This window comes from Musca autumnalis, unplaced genomic scaffold (genome assembly GCF_047663935.1).
Source record: "Musca autumnalis isolate F117 unplaced genomic scaffold, ASM4766393v1 scaffold_4, whole genome shotgun sequence".
Taxonomy (NCBI): Eukaryota; Metazoa; Arthropoda; class Insecta; order Diptera; family Muscidae; genus Musca; species Musca autumnalis.
This window is the reverse complement of record NW_027411977.1, coordinates 69,098,896-69,123,497: the sequence shown is the minus strand read 5'-3', so window position 1 is coordinate 69,123,497 and position 24,602 is coordinate 69,098,896. Positions and strand designations below refer to the sequence as shown.

Below are 24,602 nucleotides of genomic sequence, written 5' to 3'. Positions count from 1 at the left end.
AGACATTTCCTTGTTTTGTTTACAAATACAACTGGCAGTAACGTTACAAACAAAAACAAATTCCTTTGTGGTTGTTGTTCGAGTTGTATTTGTTGTAGTATTTACTTTACCTTATATTTGTTCTACCATGATACGTGTATTCATGGTACAAATACACAGGTAGCCGCATCGGCAATTGTTGGTAACATAAGGTGTCAACATTTGACATCAATTCAATGCAGTTGACACATTATGTTACCATCAGCTGGCATGATAATGCTACCTGTATTATTGTACCATGCGTGTATTTCAAATTTGAAATACATATACTATGTTTACATTTACGAAATCCACTCGATTTCAACTGTCAATTCCATTGCTCAAACGTCAAATGAAATAGAATCGATCTCAGATGAGTTTTCCTTTGACGTATACGCAAAGGAATTGACAGTTGAAATCGAGGGGATTTCGTAAATGTAAACCAAGCATTAGTTATAAAATTAAGAAATAACAACTTAATGCTTTGTTTACATTTACGAAATTTAGTTTATTTCAACTGTTAATTCCTTTGTGTATACATACGCCAAATGAAAACTCATCTGAAATCCATTGGATTTCATTTGACGTTTAAGCAATGGAATTGACAGTTGAAATCGAGTGGATTTCGTAAATGTAAACATAGTATAAGGCCATGTTAATATTATAGCCTTTTGCAGGGTTAACCTTCTTAATATGGATTTATTTATTTGACGTATACGCAAAGTAGCTGACATTTGAAACCTAGTGGGTTTGTTAAATCTGGTTATATATAAATGTACTATAACAGATTATTGTATAGCCCCATTCTCCAACCATAAAACACACAAGCTTCGTACATTTTACTTTTTTTCATATATTTTCTATAAATTACATTTATTTCATTTTGAGGAGTATACTGTGTTCTTCTATTTACAACAGAACAAAACTTAAAAAAAATTCTTATATATAACAGCTTATGTAAAAAAATGAGATTTTTTGTAATTTCACAAAATTAATATCAATAATATAGGTACATATACATACACAAGTAATCAGTCATACGTTACAAATGGTCTGTTCCAGTACTGCAAGAAAATACTAATTTTTACTATTTTGTTCGATAACGTAAAGGAAAAATTGTTATCGTAGTAAAAAATAGTAGCTTCTTGCAGGTTCTGGAACAGAGCAAATATAAAAAAAAATAATACAATTGAAAAATTCTTGGAGTTGAACTTAAAGTACTCCACCGTTTCATCTCAGAAGATCTTTAAAATCTTGACATTTTGTTCTTGTGGCAAAAGTTTAACTATAACACCATGTTCACAATAGACATGTTACATTTTTTATATTAAACCGGTCTGAAGTAAACATTGTCTAAGCATTTTTTTTCTATTTACAAATTGTCATTTTGTTGCCTTTAATTATGTTTCGACTAGCGTTTATCTTCGTGATAATGGCTCTGTGTTAAATTAAACGAAAAAATTCACTTTATCTTTACATAATGACTTAAATAAATCAAGACAATGCTATTATCACGATAATAAGTGCAAGTATAAATGTGTTCTTGTGGTAAGTTCACTTTAGCGCTCATTATAATGAAAATTTCTCTATCTGCATCCACTTTACGGACAATGGAGAAATATAGGTAACAATGAGTGCTAATGTAAACATAACCCTATCTTTTTAATTACATCCATTGCTTATAACTTTATTGACTGGCGGACGATTGTATTTCTTTAAAATAGTCTCTAATTGCGAAATAAGACCAATTGCTCGGAAGTTTTCTTTGAACAAAGCAAAATCTTCAAGCGGCTTAAGATATTCCAATGCCTGGGCATATGTTTCCAATTCTTTAGGTGTGGTATCTACTGCATCCACACTACTACTGGGGGCAGGAGAACCATTGCTGGTGGCATGACCATTTTCGTTTGTGCTATTTTTGTCAATTTGTGATTTTGGCGAAGATGAACGGGAACTGTGATTGGTATTTCCATTTGTTGGTGTTGAGGTTGCTTGGGGAGTAGGTGTGGGTGTGCCATTGTTCGATCTATTCACACTTGCCAGGGAGGGTAATTTAATTTTAAAGTTATCACTACTGTTCGTTTCCATAGCCTCATTTTGCTGCGGTGGTGTTTTGGCTGCGGGTGATTGTGATGGTGGTCGTGGTGAAGGAGATTGCGAATGTGCCGTGGACGACTCATTTTGGACCGGTGAAGCCCGTTTGCTAGGTGGTAAACTATTGCTATGATCTTGATCATCGTTGTAGGGTCTTTTAACAGCTGGCGATGATGTTCTTTCGAATTGCAAAGGATCTGCAGGTGATGATCTAATTTGAGCTGGCGAATGGGATGATGGCCTTTGAGGTTGAGCTTGAAATTGAGCCGCCGGTGAATGGGATGATGGCCTTTGAGGTTGAGCTTGAAATTGTGCCAATGGTGGTGGTGTGGGCCGATGTTGAACCGGAGAGTGTGATTGTGGTCCTTGAGGTAAGGGTTGGTGGGGCATTTGCTGATGATGTTGTGGATAACCTCCATTGTAATTATGATGTGGTGGCATGGGTGGCGGCACTGCGGCAGCTGGATGTGGCTGATAAGGATGTCTGTCATTGGTATAGTAATCGTGATAGGCATTATAACTGGAAGCTGGATGATGTAAACCAACTCCAGCAGGATGTCCATAAGGATTATAGGGATTTGCATGTGGAGGTGGTGGTGGCACCACAGGAGGCTGCTGATGATGCTGCTGCTGGTGCATTGCATGTTGTTGATAATAACCTTGTTGTCCTTCATAGGGTTGTGGTGGCGGCTGCTGATAATAATTATGGCTGGACACTTTTTGTTCAGGATATCCACCATTATTGCTGTTGTGCTCATTTCCATAACCATTTGGTGGCGGCTGTTGTTCCTGCTCCGCAACATCATCTTCCTCCTCATATTCACCATATTGCTTCATATAGTTAACATATTGCTCTGGTACATTTTCAAAATTATCCATATGTTCGGAATTTGTGGGCGGAAACATGTGCTGAAGTTCCTGTACAATATCTGGTATCCACAGTGATGGACCCATTGGTTTCAATTGATTCGATGCCAATTTTTGGGCAAAACCAGCCAAATGACTTTCACGAAAACGATTCAACCAACGGTTATCGGCCATAAAAGAGTCACAGCCAATAATTCGTTTGGCTGTATCGGCCTTTTCCTTGATCATGCCGTGAGTAATAGAACCACGTAATTGAGGATTCAAGTTGGCCCTTACCAACCATTCATAGACAACGGCATTTATGTATGCACATTTTCGACTACGTTCAATTTCCTCCACCATTGAACGTTGTTCGACCGATTTGATGTCAGATGGAACGTCCAGCTTCAGACTGGGTACTGCACTGCTTGTCAAGCGACGTCCACCAATACAATGGGGAGCAAAATGTTCGGCACATAAAACAGGTTTCTTAAAGGGTAAAATACGGCTCAATGAAGCATGACATGCCTGGGTCCATAGTTTATAGAAAGGATTTTCTGGTCGAGGAAATTGAAAAAATTGCAGATTTGGATTTAGTCGGGAGTTTGAATTGCATCCCACAATACAACAACGTCTTATGGTTGGCATTCTCTGGATTTTCTTCCAACTTCCACTGAACTTGTTTGACTTTTTAGTGTTTTGTTTTGATTCTTGATATTCTGTTTACTTTTAATGTTTTGGTGGTGTCGTACTCTTCTCACACGTGGCCGTTGTTGTTGTTGTTCATTGTTAATAGAGAGAAACCGCGAAACCACTGTAAAGAGACAGAAGCAAAAATGAAAGAGAATTACATTTTGAATACTCAGCAGGGTTGGTTGGTTACTCGTTCACAAAATACAAGAGTAACCATTTGGCACGAGTAACTTTGTATTTAAAAACAATGTGGCAACATTGTGTACAAAAGGAAAACAAAACAAAGGAAAGAAACTAGGCCCTTTTGTCAGTTAAATATTAAATTTTATTTGGAAAAAAGGAAGTATATTCGGGAAAATAATGAATTTTGCAACGTTGTGGTTAATTGTGGCAATGCTCTCTTATTTTACCGCATAAAAAGAAAATTATTAATGTTTATTATCGAGAAATTGTTTATGGACGAGAGTTGCCAAATTGCATTTAAAGGTTTTTCAACCCTGATACGCATTTCTAATGGGATTCTCTAGCGTTGACTTCTGACTCTTTTTTTGCACTAAAAATTACATTATTTTTTTATCAATTGGTACAAAATAATATGGTATTGTAAAATTGGTAATATTTTATGCAATATTTGTTTCTTTTTGATGTTCTAATGCACATTTAACAGATTCCAGGTTTTCTTCACACCGTGGCATGCAAGACGTAAGGTAAGAGTACGTTTGATAAAGCCACTGGGGGTTTCAATGTCAATTCCATAGCGCAAACGTCAAATAATTCCTCATAAAGGAGATAAACCCGACAAAAATCTCTAATGCATACCCCGTTTAAGTCAAATAAATTCTCCTAAAGAATGTTAAAATGGCGTTTGCATTAGAGCTTTTAGCCGTGATAACCTTCTTTTGAGGATTTATTTTGCGCAATGGAATTGACATTTGAAACCCAGTGGGTTTATTTAATCCGGTTAACCCTGCAAACATATAAACAGGCTATAAGGTTATGTAGTTATGTCGCATTTATCACACGACGTTTAAGTAAAAAATCTGTCAGATGCTCTGAAAATCTGAATAAAAATCACAAATATTGTTTGGAATGCAAACAAGTACCTAGTTCCATATTTACATATTTATACACTCACTTTAAGGGACACCTAAACACAAAGTTCACCTAAACATCTATGTATTTGGATTTGAAGTGAGCATAATGGTAACAATATTAACATGATTGGGTATAGCTCGAGGTAAGTTGATATGTACTACACATTAGCTAAACTCAAACGAAACATTATTTATTAGTATACATTTTAAATACCTATTAACAATAATTTTAAATACCACATTTAAAAATTCTTTATATATTATGAATTTATTTTCAAAAAAAATCCTAAAAGTACGTTGACTCTCATTCAATTAAATTGGAAGTGTTTTCTCGTTTGTAAAAGCAGTCCCGCCAGCCCCCGTAACAGCTCTCAGCAGATAAAAATATGTTTATACGTAAGCAAATGGCAAATCCAACCCTAAATCTTACTATACTCTTTCACATCGAAAATATTTTACGTCCAACTTTGATTTCCTTTGGATAACGAAATCTCAAATAGCATATGGGTGGGTCGTTCAAAAAATAATGACTGCAACAACAATGAATACTAAACCTTGGAATTGTATAGGTAGAAAGGCAAACAGACAGACAGGCAGTCAGCCAACTAACGAACCATACAAACAAGCAAGCAAGCGAACGAGCTGGCTGTACGAACTGCGGGTTATCCGGTGTTGTTCATGTTTGCCATCTTCCGTTCACACAGTTCCCATACACAATCAGCTTAATATTTCTCAATTCCCTTGTGTATACAAAAACAGGCAGGGGATTTTATTCTCAACGTTGCTGTGTACTTTTTTCTCCACTTCCAGAACACGCAAACCATGAATGTCAAGAAAATCGACATCGTAAGGCGATGAACCAAAGACTGTTGTAGAGTTTTTTTCCCTGTTCGGTATACTATAACGTTGTCGAAAGTGCTTAGGGTATATCAGGTTTTAGGTATAGCTAGCTGGCATAAGAAGAACTATCTATGCTTGTGTGCATGTAGTATAATGTATTCAGTTTACATACATATGTATGTATATACCGTACAAACTTCTTCCCTCTGATCCATACCTTCGAGCAAACGAGCATGAGTACACAATGCCACAGGGAGGGATAAAATAGAAATCTTTACGTCTATGTAAAGGAAACTTAAATTGATGCTATCGCATCTACAACCAATGCTGCAGATGTTTTTGAAAATGGGGTGACTTATATATTTAGTTATATAATTTTTATTTTCCCAGATAGTATACTACACAGCAATTCAAAATGATAGATGAGCGTTAAATCGTATCTTATATGTACACCCCCGCCTACAAGCGATATAGTTTTAATTTTCCGTTACTGATTGCGAAGATACATACGTGATTAAAGTTGGAAAACAACAAAACGTTGAGTATCGAAAATATATCTTTAAAAAATTTCAGATATATTTAAACCAATCCCCCCCCCCCCTCACCTTTCTCTCGCTGAAGAATATAAAATTCCATTCGGTCTTATGTCAGACGAAATGAGTATCTCCAAGCAATACGTTTTGCTTGTAATTGTTTGCTTTGCACATTTCGAGAAGAACTCTGAGTCATGCAATGCCATAAGTTTATATTTTTTCGAGTCAGTGTCAATTAGGCGGTCTCTAAATTGTGGTTGCGTTCGTACAGTGGGACATACGAAAACTTTGAAATTATTTTTATTTTTGCATAGGATGAAAGTTGGGTGCGGTTTTTTTTTAGATTGGGAAGGTATCAATAGGTCGGAAACTACACGATAATGTTAAACGAAACGCTTTTTTATGCAGCAGATGCGGATAATAAACGAGACTTATTTTTAAGGTTTTCATATGTGGGACATTTTGAATCTTGACGAACTGAATCTAGGACTAAGTAAGGGGCTTAAAGTGGGGTACACACGATCAGTTTTGACTGTCCGTTCATTTTTGACAGTCACCAGTCAATCACAAAATATTTTGTGGTTGTTGGACAGTTATCGATAATTGCGAAAAATCGACAGTCAAAACTGATCGTGTGTACCTCGCTTAAGAGTGATCTGATTAATGAGGATCCTAATATGATGTCGGAGAAGGATTTTAGGGAGATTATGTTGAAACTTGGGTTTATATCCAAGATAACTCTTCCAATAAGGCGTATCCCAGTCTCCTAACTGACAACCAATTCGTCCGAAAGCAACATTGGCAGTCCGGCGAGGAAAACAAATACAGTAAATCCGATATTCAGATGAGCCCGGCTCCCTTTCCGTTGAGGATATTGAATCTGGTCTGCAAATCCAATACAGCAACAAGAATCTGTTAGGATGGTGGCACTTGCAAAAACAAAGAGATGAATATGCTACTGAAGGTGAAACCACCCGTCGGAGTCCTCATACTCTAAAGGCCTGCGTACATAAGCTGCCACGCCTGGTTGCCTTGCTTTCCTACTTCATTTCTGACATAATAAAAATAAAAGAATAAAGAAGGTCGAGCAAATTTCGGACTAGGTTGCCCATTTCTTTTTTATTCTTTTATCAGAAGCAAGCAAGGTAAGCAGGCGAGGCAGCTTATGTACGTAGGCCTTAAAGCTGTCGGGGAAGAAAAGCCGTCGTCTTGTCCCGTGGTAACGATACCACCGAAGCTTGCAAAAAGGGAATCTCTGATATCGAGGCTAGGGACCAAGCGGACTTTATCGCGTCTAGTACCATCTTTACAAGCCAAAATTCTTAAACCAAAAAACGTACACCGTCCCATTTTTCACTTGCGAGGAAATCGGAACTTCGGAAAGCCCCAGGCCCAAGTCCTCTGAGGCAAAAAGACATCGCGAGAAATATCTGGTGGTGCTGGCCATTCGAGAACTAGAACTGCTATGATGACAGCCACAAGCAACCTCATTTTGTTGTTGTTGTAACCGAATGAAACCTAAGTAGGAGCATAGGTTTAATGCTGGGTTGGCAACCGCTGGCCGAAACACAATGGTTTCGGGTCAATCCGGTACGAAAGAACCCGCTGCCGTGGGATAGATCAATCTCATTTTAGGTGTCAAGGCCTCGTGTATTCGTACATGAATAAAAGGAAACTGTTAACCTAGTTCGAAAATGTCGGAACTATGTTTCCCCATGTTCCTACTATGTTACCCTTAAACCAGAGAGCATGGCTTCTTTTGTAACGAGGTCTTAGCTATTACTCCCAAAAGATCCAGTTTCAGGATGAGTGCTAGAAGTAGTCAATAATTCCTCAGATATGATCCCCGAAATGTCCGAATTTTTAGAGTCACTCCCTCATACACCTCTCGCACTAATGTTTTCGGTAGTCTTTGTGCATTTCTGCGTTACAAGGCTATAGTTTCATTCTCCACCCTTTACTTGATAATGACCCGAGTGTTCCAAAGACCCAGCCCAAGTCAATTTCTTGCAAAATATGAAGAGTAATGGTTTTGTTTTCTGTGTAGACTGCATTGCTTCTTACGCTAACCATATTAAGGCTATGTTAAGTATATAGAAAAATGATCAGTGGCCGGAGTATTGTCACACTGACTGTCCATTTACTTTTTTTATATTTTAAAATCTTCACAAAAAATTTGTCTCTATCTTACGCCGGCCAATGCCATTTGTCCTCTTTTTAATGTATCGTGATATTTAGTGTTCCACTGTAACCTCATTTTCCGTAACCTCAACTTAATCTGATAATGATTTAAAGTATCTATCTCAAAATTCATTCGCAACAACCAGTCATCCGCATTATTCCATTGATTGACATTTGTTTCTCATATATGTATTCTGTATCTATACAAAATATCTAGATTTATAATCTATGTGCTCAACTACCTAGTATAGCAGAGCTATACAGTTCTCTACGTGCTTCGTTTTTACTTATTTTTCTTCTTTTATACCTCCGGTGGCGGAAACATTTGGCATTTCCAAACGTCGTGGGGCAGCAGAGTTGCTTTGTATATCATCATCATCAGATATGGAGGCTTTCATATAAACTGCTTAGGTTTCTTGTGAATCGAGTGTGTCTACCTATAGCTATTTCTTTTGGGAAATAACAGATGGGTATTACTCAAATGAAACCGTCAGTGGGCCGTATTAAAACGAAAACCATAAAACTGGTTTCAAGTTTTTTTGCTTTGCTTCTTTTTTCTTCGAGAATTCCATATAAGAGTTTTAAAGAAGAAACCCAGTTCACTGCTTGGTTGTCGGTGGTTGGCTATAAGCCATTGTGTGGTAGTGGTTGCTGTTGTTGTTGCTGCTGCTATTATTTTTGGTGAAGGTAGTAGTGGTACCATTACCTCGTCGCCGTTTTGAAGAGGTAGTTCATTTGATTTAGTGGAATATGAGATTTGTTACGGCCATGCTTAGCATTGTCATACCATTTTCTCCACTACCACCACCACCACATGGTTTCTCAGGCAGGTAGTAGAGCAGTAAAAACCAACATGCCAACTTTTGCAGCTATACTCCCGTCCGTTTATCGTTCGTAATCCATGAATGTGACGACCGACTCTTAATACTAGGTGGGTATACAGAGAAAATTAATGGCCAAATGTAGGCAGTTGTTATAATTTTATATGACTAAGAATGGCTTTAGGCAAATCAATATTCGTCATTTGTTTCCTGAAATGTTATATTTCCATCCATCATAAACCACAAAGTTTTCATCGAAACGTGTCCCATTTATATTTAGTTGGCTTCTCTCTGATCCCTTATTTCGAAACAGACGCTTTCAACCCTCCTCTTCTTTAGAGGCTATTTTGTGTATAACAGTTTTTGTTTCTTTTTTGCTTGCTTTTGTAGCTCGAGGTTCTGCAACACCACTAACGTTGCCGCCTGCTGTCTGCCACGCCACAAACTTCTCATACAGATAGATATTTATTTTTTTTTTCTGGGGTATTGTTTATAGAGGCTGGCTGTTCCCTAAGTATACATACATAAATGTTTAATGGTTTTTTCATCGTTCGCCTTGATGAGGGTTCATTTGGGATTTCAGTTATCTGGGTATTTTGAAGAGGGGTATTGAATTTCATTTAATGGCTATATACGTTTATGCAGATGTTTATACGACGCATTTATGCATGAAAGGTACGATACATACTTCTTTGCGTGTGTTTTTGGGGCATTGAACAATGATAAGGTGTGTGTAAGGATGAAATGGATGAATATGAAAGGAAGAAGAGTGATAATTGAGTTTTTATAAGATTTTGTTGTTTAGCATTTCTTAGAGAGAAGGGCTTTTCACCCGATATTTTCTAAGGTTTTTGTTACATTGCAAAAGAAAATTTGATTGAAGGTGGCACCTGTAGTGAGTAGGGTAGTGAACTATTCTATTCCATCTTGAAACTAATGACATATTAACATTAGTGTTATTTGCCGGGATAACCTCCTTTATGAGAATTTATTTGACGTATACGCAATGAATTGGACAATTGAATCCCACTGGATTAACTAAATCCAGTTGCATGTAAACGTGCTCTAAGTTTAACTAAACCAATGGTGAACAATGTTACATTAAATACAGACTTTTTGTTGACTAAGAGATCTCATCTGTCTCACACCTATCAGACATGGACTCAACATTCATTGTGGACTCTCTTTGACCTCTTTGAAGCCCTATTTTCTATGCTTTTTGTCTAAATCTATTACTATTCTTACACTCTGTATCTTCTCTTCTACTTAAAGGAAGACTACAATTGACTGTTGGGTCTCCCAGTGAAGCGTCTACAATAATATAGTCTTAGCTCCTTAAATCCTTACGTAATCTAATACATTGTGCATTAGTACATCTGTAAAGCTGGGGGCCACGAAAATTGTCTTGGTGCGACCTTAAACCATCGAAAGAATTGAAAATTTCTTATTGATAGGCGGACAAAGAAGTACTCTATAACTCCGCACATCGATTTTTTTCCAGACATAGATTATTTTTGTATATATATCAGTCCGCTATTTCAGATACCTTCTACACAAAATGTCAAAATCTTCGGAAAAGATTTTGAGGTCGTTATCCCCAGTAGAGATGACTGGATCCCTAGTAACCCTCCTCTGGACGGTCTGGCTTTCCAATATGGAAGAAGGTACCGGAGCTGGGGTCTACTGCGAAAAGCTTTGCCTCGAATACTCATATAGGTTGAACAGCGACTGTAGTGTTTTCCAAGCAGAAATCTTCGCGATCAAAATGGCCGCAGAGTTGATAAAAAGTCTGGATGCTGAAATCTTTGAACCGGTGACTATCTTCGTTGATAGTCAGGCGGCTCTTAAAGCTATCAAATCAACCAATATCAAGTCTGAGGGCGTTCTTTAGTGTAGAACTGCTTTGGCGAACCTCACTAACGCTGTCCGACTCTGCTGGGTACCGGGACACTGTGACATTGTGGGAAACGAGAAGGCAGATGAACTGGCAAGACATGGATCTCAATCAACAAGTCAAGCTATCACTGATTCTATCAAACCACCCATATGTCACGTTTTTCGGAAGGTGGAGACGTTCTTTGAAGAACAAGCCAAGGAACTATGGCATAATGAACCAAGGTGCAACGTGTCAAGGGCCATTTGGCCGACTCCATCAGCAAAGAGAACAACTTCACTTTTAAGTTTGAATAAGTCAGAAATCAGGGTATTGACGGGAGTCATTACCGGTCATTGCAACATCCGAGCTTTTATCGGCAAATGGCAAGATGATGGCGTGGACTATTGCAGGCTCAGTGAAGATGAGGAGGAAACGGAGACGATTGAGCATATTTTATGTTATGTTGCCCGATGTTAACTCGAAAGCCATATCGATTAACAGGAATATGCTTTCCTCCAAGCTTAACCTTCTACTCAAACATGGAACCAACAATCATAAACAACATCATCAAAAATTTGAATTGGCTGGGACGGCGCGACCCATAAGCGTAACTACTTCTCTGACAGTTTTTCTACCATCACCAAATAAACCACCCTCTCTTTATTATATCTTCATCTTTTAATAACCCGTTTATTATTACTTTCCCCACCACATCCTCTTTTCTCTTCTCTTGTCTTTTCAGGTAATTCTGAACCTCTTTTTATGAATGATCACAATGGATCGGAAGGTCTCCGAGTGGCGTAGTCAATATATATTGACTACACATCCCCAAACCTAACCTACAGCGGGTTGCCTCGCCTACCCTTTATTCCCAAACAATTGCCACCAGACGAGTCCAAAAAATGGGCAGAACCACGGTTATATACAGCCAGTGTATGACTTGTGTTCTAAGTCCCTAACTTTTTACAATAGAGTTCTTGTAGGAGTAGACTACCATAAGACCTTTTTTCGTCTGCATCTCGGTATTCCTTTTGCATGTCGAGTAATGGATCAGGACTATACCAAGTTATTTAGCTTCCGGAGAAAGTACCAATTCAACTACGTCCAAAAATGGAGGCAAGAATTAGGAATTTTCCATTTTCTGGTGAACGAGTTCCGTCTTCTTCGGCTTGACTCCAAGACCATTGTCATAGGCTCAGCTTGCCAGTTGTAGCAGAGCACCTGGCATAAGGTCGGACAGGCTTGGTGAAAATTCGTCAAATATCAAGCACTACTACATAATCGGCATACGGCACCACCCACCGTCAGCAAGGCAGAGTAGTTTTGGCTCAACTACGAACTAGGACCGTTGTCCTGCCCATGACATTAAAATCATTCTAGGCGATTTTAATGCCAAAATTGGAAAGGAGAATATCTTTGGCCCAACAGTCGGGAAATTCAGTCTCCACAGTGAAACATCTGACAATGGTATGAGACTGATAGACTTTGCAGCTGCAAAAAACATGGTAGTTAGCAGTACCAGATTTAATCATCTCGATATTCATAAGGGCACCTGGCTGTCTCCAGATCAGAAAACAAGAAACCAAATTGATCATGTTGTGATAGATGGAAGACATTCATCGAGCGTGTTGGATGTACGATCGTTCCGAGGCGCAAACATTGATTCGGACCACTACCTTGTTGCAGCAAAGGTACGCACCCGCTTAAACGTAGCAAACAAAGTACGAACAGACACAACACGAAAGTTAGACATCGGTAAGCTGCAATCACAACAGATAGCCACAGCATATTCCACTCAACTAGCCCAATTGCTTAATCAAAGCCCTCCTCATCCCGATAACATATCAGCGCAATGGCAAAGCATTGCCCACTCCATGCAAACAGCCGCAAAATCCATACTTGGATACCAGAGACCTCCACCAAGGATTCCATGGTATGATGAGGAGTGTCGTGCTGCCACCGAAGAGAAAAATGCGGCATATAAGGCTACTTTACAATCTGTAGCAACGCGTAGCGCACGAGAGAGATACAGGGAGAAAAGGAGAGAGGAGAAACGTCTTTTCCGCAGGAAAAAGAGAGAGATGGAAAAGCGGGAGTGTGAAAAAATCGAGATGTACAGGAGCCAGAATGAAGTCCGAAAATTCTACCAAAGAGTCAAGCATCAAACTGATGGCTTTGGTACAGGCACATCCTCCTGTAGAGACCAGCAAGGTAATTTGGTAACTGATACAGATAGTGTACTCAGGATATGGAAAGAACATTTTTCAAATCTGTTGGTATCCAATAGCAGCGAAGACGACGAAGATACCACAGTCCCAATCCCAGAAGATGGTATTGAATGTATACCGCCCAGCCAAGATGAGGTAAAGACAGCAATAAATCGGCTGAAGAATAATAAGGCAGCAGGGGCCGATGGCTTACCAGCCGAGCTGTTCAAAACCGGAGGCGACACGCTGATAAGGTGTATTCATCAGCTAGCTAGCACCATCTGGCAGGAAGAACGAGTACCCGACGACTGGAACCTGAGTATCCTGTGCCCCGTCCACAAGAAGGGAGATAAGACTGTATGCTCTAACTATAGGGGCATAAGTCTACTCCCTATTGCCTACAAGATCGTGTCAGGGATATTGTGCGAACGACTAAAGCCAATGGTCAACGAGATTATTGGACCATACCAATGCGGCTTTAGACCTGGCAAGTCCACCATTGACCAGATATTTACCCTGCGGCAAATCCTGGAGAAGACCCAAGAGATGCAGATCGACACCTACCACCTTTTTGTCGATTATAAAGCAGCCTTCGACAGTCCGCTGCGCTCAAAGGTATTCCAAGCCATGTCTGAATTTGGTATTCCCGCAAAGCTCATCCGGCTTTGTAAAATGACTTTAACTGACACGAGGTCCTCAGTTAAAATAGGAAAGAACCTCTCCGAAGAGTTTGGTACCAAAAGAGGTTTCAGACAAGGAGACAGCCTTTCGTGTGACCTCTTCAACATCCTGCTAGAAAAGGTTATACGAGAGGCAAACGTCAAAAGAAGTGGCACAATCTACACCAACAGTCACATGTTACTTGCTTATGCTGATGATATAGACATCATGGGTCGATCAGTAAAAGAAGTAACTGATACCTTTATAAAGGTCGAAGGAGAATCTGCTAAAGTGGGTCTGGCGGTAAACGGTGAGAAGACCAAGTTGATGGTGTCGACGCGCAATGCGTCCATTGAGCTCGGACCGACTGTGGAAGTTGGTTCCTATAATATTGAGGTAGTAAAAGACTTCGTCTACCTCGGCACCTCCGTCAACACAACAAACGACATCAGTTGTGAAATAAAAAGAAGAATTGTATTGGCCAACAGATGCTACTTTGGATTAAGTAAGCAGTTTAAAAACAAAGCCACATCTCGTCAAACAAAAATAACGCTCTACAAAACACTGATACTACCCGTGCTGATGTATGGCTCCGAAGCCTGGGTACTTGCGCAAGCAGACATGGCAGTGCTTGGTGTGTTTGAGAGAAAAATTCTTCGAAAGATCTATGGACCAATCTGCGTTGACGGTGAATATCGACGTCGCATGAACCACGAGCTGTATCTGCTATACAACGACATGAATATTGTTAAACGTATCGAGATGCAGCGATTGCGTTGGCTAGGCCATATCATAAGAATGAGCGATGATGAACCCGCTAAAAAGGCGTATGAATACATGCCACATGGCGGTGCACGCAGAATTGGCAGGCCAAGGAATAGATGGCGCAAACAAGTGGATGATGAGATGACAAGGCGCGGTATTCCAGTGTGCAAAGCAACAAATAGAGAGGAATGGAGATCTCTTCTTAGTTCGGCCTATAGAACAAATGTTCTGTAATGGGCCAGCTAAGTAAGTAAGTAAGTACGAACTAGGTTAATGATTTATTACACCTTGCTGTGAGCCTCTGTTAGCAGTTTTCCTCAGGTGAATTGATAACCCTGCTTTTCAACATCTCTTCGATCGATTCCAATAGAATGGAGGAAATTTCAGTGTTGAAAAGCTTGGGTCTGGAAATTTGATCTCAGCACGCCTACCAATCAAGGGCAAATAAGTAGTAACCGACTTACATGAGTGGGTTGGTCACGATAATATGAGGTGGCCTTCAATAATGTAAAGCTTGGATGTATTCAAGCTGGGATCTAATTTCTAAGGATCTAATTTCCAGACCTAGCAACCTTTCCGTGGTCTTTAATACAAAGGAAGAAAGACAAATTGGTCTATATTGTAAATGTAGGTCAGCTTTAAGTACGAGAAGCGCATACATGTCTTAAAAGTCTCTGCGAGGAGATGTATGTAATGTACCATGCAGTCGTGTTGATTTGTAAGGCTAAATAATGTTAATCGCCCATTGAAGTCTTGGGAGATTAGTTAATCTGTCTATCTGCTATTAGTCCTCTTCAGTTCGGGTGTGACAATGGCTTCACCTTCATCAAAGTCCCCCTGGCCGGGGAAGTGAAAACCTGATAGCAGATAGTCTCTAGTCCAAAGTTAGTCCATGAAGCGTCTCTACTTAATACTAGCTATGGATTTGGGATCCTTAGATCTTCCTCTCCCTCAATAGACTCTCTAAAACAGAATCAAGACTTTCTTATTGAATCTTATTAAAATTAAGCATGTAGGCATCCAAATGCTAGCTTCAGATAGAATCAGTATTCTCATGATATTTTACTACATTTGTCAAACCGACAAAATAACTTGTAGTTATGAACAAAGCTACTTCGACATGCTCAAAGACGTAAAGTTTGTGACCCAAAAGTTCAAACTTTGTCCACTGGGAACTCCCACCCCAGAAATTATGTTGAAATGTATTTCTAGCTATGTCAGTTGTATGTACATATACATGTATCAGATATTATAAACCATTTAGAATATGGCCATGATCAAAGAATAAAATTCTCTGAAATGTTTAGTCACGAAATTAAATACGACTGATTCATTTTTAGCATTCAAAATTTCCATAGCTTACAAACTTTCAATTACTGTTGAGAGAATGACTAATTAATTGGCCTCAATATGAGTAGGAGAAGGAAAACCAGTCTTAGCTGTTGAGTTTAAAATCTGTTTATATGGGGATTTTTCTTTAAGTTGATTTAGAAAGTTTAATTTCAAGATTCTGGTGATTTGATTTGAGATTTAGTTGTGATATTTGACAAAGTAAATAATGTTCGTTTTGTCCAGCAGCTAAATGGCAATTAAAAACGTTTAGCTGGTTCATATTTGAAATCCTCCTCCTTGGATATTTCTAAATAGTTTAGATTGATCTGAGGGGTTTAAATATGTAATCAAATTCCAATTACATATTACCGTTTACTAAAAACGTTTTGACTGACCCCAAGGTGTTTTATTATTGCTCGGGTGACGTCAAAATCTGCATACTTATAAATACCCACCATGTTTTAATAATTCTTTTGCCATATACAAATTAGAAATTTATATCAAAGGCGGACTTGTTTACTCAATATAAATTTGGTCATATATCTTGACCTAATAATCACACATACAAACACGCAGATATATGTATGTACAGTTTATATAACTATACAGTTTTATCAGTAAATTGTGGTGGTATACTCCCCTCTAGCAAAAACAGATCGTGCAATGGGTCGTTTAGATTTCCCAAACACCCAATAAGACCACACCAAATAATAGGGGCCAGAGTTGCTGAACCATAAATTGTTATCATCCGTCAGTCACTGGCACGTCGAATATATAGAGAGAAAGACGTAAAGCGTGATAAGACCCCGTAAACTGTCAGCTTTTTCAAAATGTATTATAGAAATATTCTTTTGGCTCCCCATTCTTATGTATGTACATACATACACATATATGTATATGTATGTATGAAGTGGTATGACACCACAACCAGCTGCGTAATATAATAACGACCATTGGTGATAAGTTTATAAACGACAATTCCAGCATTTTTTAATATCCGCTGATATGCAGCTTTAAATTATCGGTAATGGGTTTTGAAATGGTGGTATACAGTACTTCGGTGACAGCGGCGCTCTATTTAAGATATTAAAAAAAAATTCTAATGAAAAGCAGATTTGGTTTAATTTCAGAAGAAAAACCAAAACCATACAAAACCAGAAGCAAAGAGTGCTTACGCTGAGAGGGTATTTTCTTTTCTTTCTTTCTTACAATCGGGAAGAGGAAAACTGAAGACCTCTTGTGGACTTCTATAGACAGACGACTTCTTGAGGTATTCTTTAGACAAAAAACCTTTAGGTTTTCTATGGACAGAATAAAACCTCAAGGTATTCTGTAGACCGAAGAAAATCTCTTAAGTTTTTTTATGGGCAGAAGACGTCTTAAGGTATTCTATAGAGGGGAGACCTCTTGAGGCATTCTATAGAATGAATATCTCTTGATGTCGTCTATAGACAGATGACCTCTTGAGGTCTTTTATAGACAGAATACTTCTTGAGGTATATAATAGACAGAAGACCTCTTGAGGTCTTTAATAGACAGAAGACCTTTAGGTTTTCTATGGACAGAAGAAGACCTTGAGGTTTTCTATGAACAGAAAAAAGACCTTTAGGTTTTCTATGGACAGAAGAAGTCTTGAGGTATTCTGTAGAGGAAAGACATCTTGATGTATTCTATAGACAAAAGAAGACCACTTGAGGTCATCTATAGACAGACGACCTCTTAAGGTCTTCTATAGAGAAAATGCCTCTTCTCTTCTGTAGACAAAAGACCCCCTGAGGTCTTTATAAAGAGAAGACCTCTTGAGGTCTTCTATAGACAGAAGACCTCTTGAGGTCTTCTATAGACAGAAGACCTCTTGAGGTCTTCTATAGACACAAGTCCTCTTGAGGTCTTCTATAGACAGAAGTCCTCTTCAGGTCTTCTATAGACAGAAGTCCTCTTGAGGTCTTCTATAGACAGAAGACCACTTGAGGTCTTCTATAGACAGAAGACCTTGAGGTATTTTATAGACAAAAGACCACTTGAGGTCTTTTATAGACAGAAGACCTCCTGAGGTCTTCTATAGACAGAAGACCACTTGAGGTCTTCTATAAGCAGAAGAACTCTTGAGGTTTTCTATAGATAGAAGTCCTCTATAGACAGAAGGCCTCTTGGGGTTTTCTATAGACAGAAGACCTCTCGAGGTATTCTATAGACAGAAGACCTCTTGAGGTATTCTATAGACAGAAGACCTCTTGATGTTTTCTATAGATAGAAGTCCTCTATAGACAGAAGGCCTCTTGGGGTTTTCTATAGACAGAAGACCTCTCGAGGTATTCTATAGACAGAAGACCTCTTGAGGTATTCTATAGACAGAAGACCTCTTGAGGTCTTCTATAGACAGATAACCTTTGAGGTCTTCTATACACCGAAGACCTCTTAAGGACTTCTATAGACAGAAGTCTTCTGTAGACAGAAGTCCTCTTGAGGTCTTCTATAGACTGAAGTACTCTTGAGGCCTTCTATAGACAGAAGTCCTCTTGAGGTCTTTTATAGACAGAAGACCACTTGAGGTCTTTTATAGACAGAAGACCTCCTGAGGTCTTCTATAGACAGAAGACCACTTGAGGTCTTCTATAAGCAGAAGAACTCTTGAGGTTTTCTATAGATAGAAGTCCTCTATAGACAGAAGGCCTCTTGGGGTTTTCTATAGACAGAAGACCTCTCGAGGCCTTCTATAGACAGAAGACCACTTGAGGTCTTCTATAAACAGAAGAACTCTTGAGGTCTTCTATAGACAGAAGACCTCTTGCGGTCTTCCATAGACAGAAACCCCTTGAGGTCTTCTATAGACAGAAGACCTCTTGAGGTCTTCTATAGACAGATAACCTCTTGAGGTCTTCTCTAGACAGAAGACCACTTGAGGTCTTCTATAAGCAAAAGAACTCTTGAGGTCTTCTATAGACAGAAGACCTCTTGCGGTCTTCCATAGACAGAAACCCCTTGAGGTCTTCTATAGACAGAAGACCTCTTAAGGTCTTCTATAGACAGAAGTCCTCTTGAGGTCTTCTATAGACAGAAGACCTCGTGAGGTCTTTTATAGACAAAAGACCTCTTTAGGTCTTCTATAGATAAAATACCTCCTGAGGTCTTCTATAGACAAAAAAACCTCTTAAGGTATTCTCTAGACAAAAGACCTCATGAGGTCTTCTATAGACCGAAGACCTCTTGAGGTTTTCTATAGACAGAAGACCTCTTGAGGTCTTCTATAGACGGAAGAACTCTTGAGGTTTTCTATAGACAGAAGACCTCTTGAGGTCTTCTATAGACAGAAGACCACTTGAGGTCTTCTATAGACAGAATACCTCTTGAGGTCTTCTATAGACAGAAGACCTCTTGTGGTCTTCTATAGACAGAGGTCTTGAGGTCTTCTATAGACAGAAGTCCTCTTGAGGTCTTCTATAGACAGAAGTCCTCTTGAGGTCTTCTGTAGACAGAAGGCCTATTGAGGTTTTCTATAGACAGAAGACCTCCTGAGGTCTTCTATAGACAGAAGACCTCTTGAGGTCTTCTATAGACAGAAGACCACTCGAGGTCTTCTATTGACAGAAGTCCTCTTGAGGTCTTCTATAGACAGAAGACCTCTTGAGGTCTTCTATAGACAGAGGACCTCTTGAGGTCTTCTATAGACATAAGACCTTTTGAGGTCTTCTATAGACAGAAGACCTCTTGAGGTCTTCTATAGACAGAAGACCTCTTGAGGTCTTCTATAGACAGAAGACCTCTTAAGGTCTTCTATAGACAGAGGTCCTCTATAGACAGAAGACCTCTTGAGGTTTTCTATAGACAGATGACCTCTTGAGGTCTTCTATAGACAGATGACCTCTTGAAGTCTTCTACAGACAGATGACCCCTTGAGGTCTTCTATAGACAGAAGACCTCTTGAGGTCTTCTATAAACAAAAGACCTTTTGAGGTGGTCTATAGACCCGACCACTTGAGGTCATCTATAGACAGCAATACCCCGGATTAACCCAGTGGGTGTGGATTTAAAATGTCAATTCTATAGCGCAAACGTCAAATAAATCCTCTCGAAGTGGGTTAACCCGGCAAAAAACTCTAGTGTAACCGTACTATAAGGTTCGGTAAGGTGCCAACAATGATAAGGTAAACTATCTATCCTCCCATAACCCAGCCCTAGTTGTACGGATCACAACTACGGAGATTTCACACTTTTGGGAATATACAGTGGTGTGAAAAATAATAAGGACAGTGACATTCACAACTTTTGGTCGCTCCTAAAATGTGTAAAATGGAAGACTTTGCGATGGAAATTCGTTTTTGAAAATGTACATGTATTGCAATAAGAAATCCCGTTACGATTTTGTTTTCTTTCTGTTTAGTTTTTATACAAAACAAATATTTTTCGTAAAATCCGTGATTTCTGCTGTGAAAAATAATAAGGACAGTTTTTCGTTTTAGTAAAAATAAATTGATATTATTTTTTTGTGATTTTTTCCTGTAAGCAAAAGTTTAAAATGAATTAATTTCTATTCATTAAATGTTAAATCTACCGGTATTTTTTAGTTTTTCTTTGCAAATATGGGTAAAAATACGCATTATTATCACGCTACTCGGGAAATCATTAAATGTTTACATAAAGAAGGAAATTCATACAGAAAAATTACAGAAAAAGCTTAGAATTATTAAAAACAATGGTGGAGGATGCAGCTAAGTGAACTTCAAAGATAAAAGTCGTAGCAGAAATTCAAAAATTGCACCTGTAATAATAAATGCGTTATTCGATGATTAAAAAAGATCCTTTTACCACATCTTTACAAATAAAAAAACTACTTAAATATTAATTTTGGCGCATCAACAACTCCTAAAACACTCTGTGGTGGCCACATTAGAGCTTACGGTGTCAGAAAAGTATAATTTTAATCGAAAAAATTATACACTTCTCACGTAGTGGTGTAGGGTATAAAAATATTCATCAAATAATACAGGTTGCTAGAAATCACGTCTCTTGGTCTAAGAAAAATTGCGTACCGTTCTTTGTTCTGATGAAACCAAATATATTTTTTTGCTCCGATAGAGGAGTTTATCAAGGTTGAAGACCTAAAAATCAATAATATAACCCAAAATATACTCTGAAGGCGGCTAAATATGGCAGAGGTAACAGCATGGTGTGGGGCTCATTTTCTTACTATGCTGTGGGGTCTCTATACAGTATTCAAAGTGTTTTTGAAATCACCAGATTACACTGAAATTTTGAAAAATATAATTCTTCCGTTTGCGGAAGGGGTGTGCCTCTCAAATGAGTCTTCAGCAAGGTTAATGACCCAAAAATGACGGCAAAATGAAAAAAGTTGTTCCAGGATAATTAAGTTAAGTTGTTAGAATGACCCATACAATCCCTTGATTTGAACCCGATTGAAAAATGTTGTGGAATGAAGTTAAAAAATCAAGCAGGGGAAAGTGTCCATCAAATTATGGCGACCTTTGGCAACTTATACAGGTTGCGTAGGACGCGATACCTGTAGAGAAGTGCCAAAATTTGGTCGACTCGATGCCCAGGCGATGCGCTTCCGTTCTAGAAAACAAAGGATCGTCTACAAAGTATTAATGACACTGAAACACTTTATCTACCATTATTTAGTAAAAACATGCATTAATTTCTTTAAAGTTTGGTCCTTATTAAAAGATGTCATGAAGTGTCCTTATTATTTTTCACACACAAAAACTACGACAATTCGCATAAAATATAAAAGATAAATAAAATATGGTTACAAGCAATCAAAATATTTTTATAATACTTTTCTTAACATTTTAAGAAAACAATAAATTTAATAAACTAATATAATTTTCACTTTTTTAGTCAGTTTTCAATCTAATCTTGGTTATGGATTGAAGTGTCCTTATTATTTTTCACACCACTGTATGTAGGTTGAAACCGAAATTAGATGGCCTAATAACTACCACCCCGTCCTAAACTTTGACTTTTGTTACTATTTACACTTTCTTCGGCATGGATTTAAAACTTTCACATTTGGGCAGGTGTAAAATCGGTTACACGAACAACCATTTGGCTTTCGAGCCATATTTTGTAAAGCACTGTAAAATTGCGTCTAGATATAACCGGATTAAGTAAATCCAGTGGATTTAAATTGGCAAGACCCGGCAAAAATCTGTCAAGTGAACATGTCGTAATATCATTTAATGGGTACATTACACGATATGTTTTTTACATATGAGTTGTCACTTTGCATATACATTTTGTATGGGAGAAGTGACAACTCATATGCAAAAAACATATCGTGTAAAGTACCCATAATTCAGCGAATATTCGAAATTGTATTGTTGTGAGTTCAGGAGCTATCAAAACTTAGCTCCAACACCAGATTTAACCACAAAGTTTGGGATTTTTTTTATCACACTACCACATGTTTATCTTTTGGAACAGTTAAATATCTGAAGAAATTCGAGAATGAATTAATTGCGACTTTAAGGAAAAATCGAAACTTAAACAATCCGTTTTTGTAAAATACGTAATAAGTTATATGACACGTTTTATCAAAACTGATCCATTACGACAACAATAATTTATGTGTCAAATAAATGTTTTCGATATTAAATTTCATACTTTTTAACAAAATCAAATAGATCGATTGACTTGTTGCGAAAACACCACATTATATAAAAATTCGATATCAAATTTTTAATATAGGTTACCCCTTTTTCTTTTTTGACATGTTCTCCTTCGAAAAGATTTACTTGACACACTGTAGATGAACAATTGCATTAAATATTAAAATTTATATTGATGTTGGGTAATGTTGACTTTAGAGGTCAATCGACCGACTAACCGAAGCACTTCAATGTAAACCGGTTTTATTAAATCATTTAAGACGGACAGACAGATGGGTACCAAGAAACATGGTCTTCGTTGTTGTACATTTATGAAAATTATACACTTTATCAAAATATAACATTTGCTTATTTTTAATTAATAACATTTATTTTTTGTTTAAATTAACTCTTTCAAACTAATCCCCATTTATTGCAAAAGAAACAAACACAAAACAATTGGCAAGACACATAAATTCTTTTTTTGCAAAGTAAAATAAAATCACTATTAGTTTATTATTATTATTTAATTACCTTTAATTTTTCATTCAATACTGGCTGTTCGTCAAACACACACGTGAAATCTCAAGACCCCGTTTGTTTATGTAGTGTTTTTGTTGTTGTTTTGTTCTTTTGCTTGCTGTTGTTGTTATTATTTATTTACATACAATCACACAATTCAGTCAGTGAGTGTCAAAATCAGTCAGAGTCACATGCAGTTTTGCATTTGTTGTTTTTTGCTTTTGTTTTTTTCTCTTTTATTTTTTTTCCTCAATGTTTTCTTCACACATTCAAATGATTCATTGATTGGCTTTCACATACAGTTGTTGTTATTGTTTATTTCTTTATTTGCTTTGCTTTTTAACACACGCGAACCAAATTTTTTGATTACATCCGAACTGCCAGACCCCGTTATTTGAAATGAGAAAGTCCCTAAATGGGTCTTTATGTGAACCGATATTATTTTCCGCTGTGCTGCTTTCTTTGTGTTGTTGCTGCTGTTGGACTGGCTATATTGTATTCCTCTCAGCCAGCACACAATCAGTGGTACTAAATGTTAAACACTTTTTATATTTTTCGAACAACCGATATCGTACCGACGCCAACGACTGCTCACAACAGAATGAGACGCGACAACAAGCCAAAGACCCAAACACACGATTTTCAACGACTCGTTCATACCCATCAAGCTGAAAACCAAACAAACTATAGCAAGCTATAACAGCAGTTGTCTGTTTCTATATGGGCACTCACTCAGGCAGCAACACACATATACACCGCACACAGTCAGTATTAAAACAACCAGCCAAGCCATCTGTTGTAGTTGTTGTATAAATTCCACCCGTAGTGCCAGTATTCTTACTGATGATGATGTTGTTGTTGCTTTTGCTTTTTGTCGGTATGGTGCTTCCATAACTTTTTACACCACTTAAACTGAACCCTCTTTGTGCACGTCTCTTGTACACAGAAGGGGGAATTTAATACTTAGCAAAAGAAGGTAGGATTCCATACAACTGGATGGACGGACAGACATGCCGAGATATATAAATCCCAAACGTATATGGAACCCTAGGTAGTAGAAGTAACAACAACAACAACAACGTAAGCGAAGACGACTTGAGTTGTAGAAGTAAAACAAACACACAACGATTGAGGCTTGAGCATCGGATTCGGGTTCTCATACCCTGCCTTAACGATAAAGGCACGACAAACATGGCATTTGAAACACGAACAGAGTACGTGTGTTGTTGGGTGTGTTTGTTCTCATGGTTTGCTTGTGTGCCACACTGGCTCACTGACTGACTGTCTGTTTGGTGGAAACGTCTAACATAACGACCGTCAAAAAGTAATGTTGCTCCGTCTCATCCCATATCGCCCATACATAAAAAGCCGGGTACTCATTGTTTTGGTTTGCAGTTAATCGGGTACGTACGAACTATGAGATAGATATTCTGTTGTATCTTTTGCATACAACACATCCACACAACACAACTACGATAGATTGTTTTAGCACAAACAAACGTTTGCAGCAGC

The 24,602-nt window shown here is 38.1% G+C and overlaps 1 protein-coding gene across 1 annotated transcript; it reads right to left on the bottom strand.

Moving 5' to 3' along the window:
• Positions 1-851: 851 nt before the first annotated feature.
• On the bottom strand, positions 852-24,387 carry LOC141402055 (uncharacterized). Its single transcript, XM_073982683.1, has 3 exons — positions 23,823-24,387; positions 23,103-23,774; positions 852-3,772 (listed from the first exon to the last, which is right to left on the bottom strand). Exon 3 carries the CDS (start codon positions 3,604-3,606, stop codon positions 1,681-1,683), a length of 1,926 nt encoding a protein of 641 aa, XP_073838784.1. The 5' UTR covers positions 3,607-3,772; positions 23,103-23,774; positions 23,823-24,387; the 3' UTR covers positions 852-1,680.
• Between the last annotated feature and the right edge of the window lie 215 nt (positions 24,388-24,602).

Excerpts from the sequence above, each read along its gene's own strand:
- LOC141402055 (XM_073982683.1), bottom strand. The coding sequence starts at position 3,606 with ATGCCAACCATAAGACGTTGTTGTATTGTGGGATGCAATTCAAACTCC.